The sequence below is a fragment of the Homarus americanus genome, unplaced genomic scaffold (assembly GCF_018991925.1).
Source record: "Homarus americanus isolate GMGI-L3 unplaced genomic scaffold, GMGI_Hamer_2.0 scaffold59578, whole genome shotgun sequence".
Lineage (NCBI taxonomy): Eukaryota > Metazoa > Arthropoda > Malacostraca > Decapoda > Nephropidae > Homarus > Homarus americanus.
In genome coordinates, this window is record NW_024712913.1 from 2504061 (window position 1) to 2509941 (window position 5881).

Sequence of the window (5881 nt, forward strand, 5' to 3'; positions counted from 1 at the left end):
GGTTAATATCTGTAGTCCCTTAATTTTGATTTTTCCTTTTAGCTGAAGATGAGAACAGGTTGTGTGAAGATACTATGTGAATTCTTCCTCTTTCCTGAAAATTAGAGAGTTCACCTGATAAACGGGGTAACTTATATGTTGTTGTCAATCGCTTCACATCTGTGTTTGGTCTTCATCTGTGTGTGTGTGTGTGTGTGTGTAACAATTATCGACACCACCACAACAGGTAAAGTTCATAATGTAGCAAACTGATCCACCCAGTGCTTGGTCAGTCGTGATGGCAAGTCTACACGTAAAGGTAATGTGATTTTGGTTAGGTTAGGTTAGGTTAGGTTATCACTGAGGTAAAAATACGAGTTCTTACATCACCAGTCAGAAAAAAAAAATATTCTAAGTACTTTTGAGGAACCGGGGAGTGCATAGGCCGGCTTTAATTACCCCCTTTGAGAGAGAGAGAGAGAGAGAGAGAGAGAGAGTGTGTGTGTGTGTGTGTGTGTGTGTGTGTGTGTGTGTGTGTGTTCCCATGAGAGACTTTCTACCCATTCCTTATATAATTTTACGTGAGTGACTAAACAAAGTGAATATACTGTACAAATACCTACCAAGTATTTTTTTTTTCTATTAACACTTTTACGTCAACAAATTATTAGGACTTTACACGAAATATTACAAACTAATCCCGATTTAGATAACCCAAGAGGAAATAAACTAATAGTAGAATTCCAAGGCAGTTACGTTATAAGCCTCAAGTGAGTCAGATGTTAGGTACTACTGTGACCTACTTCTGTGTACGGTAAGACTCATCATCTTCAACCTACAAGAAGAAGAAGAAGAATAATGAAGAAGAAAGATGAAAGAAGAAGAAAGAAGAAGAAGAAGAATGAAGAATGAAGAAGATGAAAGAAGAAAATAATAATCGTTCTTAGTTTCAAATACAAAATAAACATCGATTATAATACTGCAATCAAAAAAGAAGTATAAATAAACGATAACACATTGGTGAACCTGTGATAATGTTATCTCCTGAACTGGTTATCTCCAACATGTCCGTACGAGGCATCACATTACTACTAGCTGTTCTTCCCACGTCTCTTCACTCTGTGGCGTGTACTATTAGAGCCCCCCCCCCCACACACACACTCAGCAGCAGTGCCTTATCAGAGAGCCTTGACCCCCTATATTAAACCAACACATGAAAATAAAGGGTTTATGGTACATGTTTTATCTCAATCTTAGTTTTATTTCCCAATTAAATCCAATATTATAAAACTAGAAACTTGTTGAGTAAAATTTCGCTTCACACATCAGAATAACAGGACAAATACTGTACACTATTCCGGTTCAATGTACTTGGTTCCATCACAAGATACAGTACATGAAGACATTAAGAGGCACTTATGTTACATTTACATCAACATAGTACTTAACATTTCTATAAGAGAAAATTTTATCTCAACAAAACGTCATTTAACATGTAAGCCCATTAAATACGCTTAATTAAATGACTTCTAAGCCATTCGAGTCTGATGAACACCAACAATATACAAGGGTATATATGTATTTTTTTTTTATGTACTTTAACATTCATTACATGGTATGAAGGTGGTCACACAACACAAGAGCAGGAGTGGAGTGTGTGTCAGCCGCTGACATTGACACATGTGCGCGGTGGCTAGTGAGAGACCCGCCGCTCCAGCCGCCCACCTCGCTCTTGACGTCAAACTGTAGTCCCGCCCACACCTACAGCTGCCGCCCTCCCCTGGGACTCTCCTGGTCACGGGCAACTATATTTTTTTTAATGATTTATTTGTATATTTATAAAGGTATATTTTGTCTTTACTATTCTGTTTGGGACATTCTACCTCTTTTGTTGAAGCTTAAGGTTATAATGTGAAGGGCGTTAACATTCAGAGGAGATTACTAATGTTTATACTTTCATACACGATGATTTAATACAACAGGTGAATGAAGTAATTAAAACCTCTTAAAGTCACCATTTTCATACCATGTAACAGAATGCTTCTCTATATACAAAAAAAACACCACAGAAACAAAAAAATCATCTGAAACAAACCGAGAATTCGCATCCTTACTCCCCGCCCCCCGGTTTAGACTCCGCCCACCCCACACACACGCTATATATACGACAATCTCCTCCGTTAAGCCACAGAACCAAGAGAAGTGGTTTAGTGAGAGTTTGTGGAACAGTAGTGACCCACGAGTAATAAACACTACTGTATCAAGGTAGTTTAGAGTTGTGTGGATTTGTGGATTACCTGCCTGTCAACTGTACCGGCTCGACTTTGATCTTCACTAACAAAGCACCACCCGTCTCTTTAGAATATATTGTAAGTAAATTAATTTATTTACATGTATTTGATAATGGATCTTATTGTGTTTTTAACTTAGCTGCAAGATTTTTTTCTTTTTTTAGGAGTCATATAGGATTTTACTTACAAACTGTGATAGAAGTCAACAACTGTGTCAAGTGTAGGATTTTGTTCATTGGTTGCCCTTATTTATCATCCGTCATTTACCGATAATACAGAACAAGTGTCACTCCCAGTTCCCAACAGTGTTTCACATTGTTAGTGCTATAGACTTTCTCCCATTATTCATTCCTCTCTTCTGTATTCTCGTTTTCCACAGTTTTGTCATTTATCACTTTCGTTTTTTCACTGTACTTCACCCGTGACGGCTATGTTCCTTTTCTTGATCCTTCGCTGTGTTCATTAATCTAGTACCTCCTCTTCTGGCTTATAAAGTTAAAGTTTTCTGTCTCCTCCACTCCATCTAAGTCTCCCTTACGTCCAAACTTGCGTCAGGAGGTGGTGTGTGGGACTGCCCGAGTAGTTATCTCCCAGCTTCCCGTTACTCATGATAAAAGCTCCTCTCACTTTCTCTCTCTGTATAGAAATGTTGTCAACCCTTAGCACAGTGTAGCTGAACTTTCTCATCTCTGCTACTCAACACCTCTTCCCTCCCCCAGTAGTTGTGATGATATAGTGTTTGTTATCTCTCAGTCCTATCAGTGTTCTGGAAGGTGCCCCCTATAGTTTTATTAAGATAGAAATATTACGTAGTTTAGGTTTTGAATTTCCTAGGTATTGCTTTGTGTATATTGTGTCACTTACTAATGTGTTGTGTTGTTCTCAGGTTGAGAGACCTCTATGGGCAACGCAGTACAGAAGATTCGTGCCCGTTTAGTGATGGAGCGAGTCCACGCCCACGGCATGCCCGCCCAGGCAGTCTTCTACCCTGAACGTAGTCGCAGCCCAGACGGTCGCAAGTCGTCCACGGGGTCGTCGAGTGAGGCGTCATGGACCAGTGCTCAGGACGACTCTCTTGACGCAGCCCTTCAGTCGTTTGACGACCTTCACGATCCTGATGGCGCTCTTAGCGACCTCCTGGCTCGTACTGGTGAAGACGACTTCATGAAGGCTGTCTTATCTTTCTGCTCGTACATGGACGGTAGGATGGACACCCTCGATAATTCACGCATCTACGACGAGTTCCGCTCCTACACCGCCTGCGGCCCACCCAAGGTTTCGGTGGCTTGATCGCTCACACAGCTTCCTCTTGAGTATCTATTTCTAATTGCAGCATATCCATATCTTATTCTGCTCGCCAACACTGTGAAATAGGCTCCTTATGGATGATAAGGTATCCCCTACACCCCAAAGGTGGCGAGCAGTGAGGAATCACCGGATATATCAAGCGGAAGTGGGAGTGCAACAGCGGTCGGTCACCCTGGAGACGCTCTCATCAGGACACACCGCCCACTTCCCTGTCCTCACCCCTCCCCGCGCCGCCCACCCCCCACAATGGGCCGCTTATGTGTCGTCCCGTTGTTGTCTGGGAGGATGTCAATGGTGGTGCCCAACTGGCGGCCGTGAAGAGCTGAGGCTTCTCCCCTTCCGTGTGGAAATGCCAAAGATGGTCCAGAGTCCGACTGTATGGCGCCCCTCAGTCGGAAGGTGCCACAGTTCCCGGATGAGCCGTCGAGAGTCTGAGCAACTGGTTTACGTTAAGGTGAAATATCGTAGTCTTTGGGATTTCTTTGTTTTACTCTTTTGAAGTTGCCAAAATTAACTCATAAAGTAGCCACTTGGGCCATAGTAGAACGTCACTAACAGTAAGTCAGGTTTGACAGCCAGTTGTAACTTACCACAAGATCTATTATCAGCTGTTAAGTTCATTCCTCTTAATTGTTGAACTCTTATCTTCTTATGACACTTTCCAGTCAAAGTACAGTACAGTATGTGTATGATCACTAAAATGTAATTGTGTGACTAAGTATCTCAAATACATCACGTCATTTAAGAGAAAGACAGATGCCTGTAGCAGGTGACTCCTTGTACACAAAGGTCCCAAGTGTAGCCTCCGGCTCATCCAGTTGTTATATGGTTTGTACATATATATTATTGTTGTAGTATATGTAAATATTTCTATTGTCGATATAGATCTCTCTATAACAGTAAGCCTGGAAGGCTTATGTTATAAGAGTGTACTCTGTACTACTCGTGAGTACATAGGAGAATGTACACTCAAAATGTGCCAAATATTCATACTTTACACCACTCACCAGTCAGTCAACAGTTAGAGATAAGATAAAGCTGTTAGTCTAAAACACAGTCAAGGAATCTGACTTTTGCATTGTGTCAACTAACATCCTGTTACAATATTATGAATAAAAAATTCAAGATTCCTCTTCTTTTAACAGTGAGTGGAGTCTGTGATACTGTGTGTATGTTTGGCTACCAGTACCTGTATATTATGTGTGAATGTGTGCACGATTGTTAGTGTGTGTGTAGCACGGATGGATAAAAGTACGCCTTAGCGTGGCCACAAGAAGAGTGTTTGGCACGGATTCAAGTCACTGTTAACACGGTTGTTGAAGTATGAGTTGGCACGAGCGAGAGTAAGTTGGGTCGATGCTGTCACAAGAGTTCCCGAGGCTGGATAAGTTTTGTCAAAAAAACTCGTAATCACCTAAGTTCTAATTACTCTATTTCCATGCCCGATTATTGTGTTATCAACTTAAATTATTTTGTGTTCAAGTTCTATTAATTATTTCCAAGTTATATTATTGCATTTCCATCAAGTTTTGCGCTTAAGCTAAATTATTGCATTTTAAGTTAAATTATTGTATTCTATAACTACAATGCATTCCAAAGCTTAAACTGTTATCTATTTACAACCTACAGCTAAATTATTATGCTTTATGTATATTTATTATTATTTGTCCATATAAACACAAATTTTCTTTTTTATTTTTAATATACAAAAACATTCTTAAATTACATCATGTATTTAATTCCATAAAAAAAATTATTACATTTCACGATCAACGAATTTAATGCATAAAAAAACACGAAATTGTAATGGATTAATAAGTCTGTTGTTATGAGCCTTGTCAGCATATGAGTCTGATGTGCTTCCAAAGACATTGTGTATATGTATCATTATCGCTATATTTATAAATGTTATTTTCATATACAAAACTCCTTATTTTATTTTCAACCCTTCGTCAAAAATCTCAGGAATATATGACATCAAAAAGGACTAAAAAAGAAAAGAAAAATATGAAAATACCAAAAGAAAATGATAATTTTTTTCATGTAAAAAAAAAATATTGTACTCGCTGTTGTCACACAATCATTATTAAAACATTTATACACACAAAATACATCAGATTGGGAATATTTCTGAAAATAATCTGAAATATCTAGGTAAAAAAAAATGAAATCCAAAGGTTCCTGGATATGGTGCCAAAGAAAAAAATTAACCTAGACTTACACAACATATTGAACAGAAGGTAGAAAGGACTGTGGCAAAACTGAGATTCATCTTAGTATGTAAATAACACTTTTTTCCACTC

General features: G+C 39.0%; 1 protein-coding gene across 1 annotated transcript; it reads left to right on the forward strand.

Annotated features, from left to right (window-relative positions):
* Nucleotides 1-2148: 2148 nt before the first annotated feature.
* Nucleotides 2149-5504, forward strand: LOC121864470. Its single transcript, XM_042363493.1, has 2 exons — nucleotides 2149-2348; nucleotides 3157-5504. The coding sequence occupies exon 2, from the start codon at nucleotides 3171-3173 to the stop codon at nucleotides 3558-3560; it is 390 nt and encodes a 129-aa protein (XP_042219427.1). The 5' UTR covers nucleotides 2149-2348; nucleotides 3157-3170; the 3' UTR covers nucleotides 3561-5504.
* The last annotated feature ends 377 nt before the right edge of the window (nucleotides 5505-5881 follow it).

Coding starts and splice junctions, on each gene's coding strand:
- LOC121864470 (XM_042363493.1), top strand. CDS start 3,171: ATGGGCAACGCAGTACAGAAGATTCGTGCCCGTTTAGTGATGGAGCGA.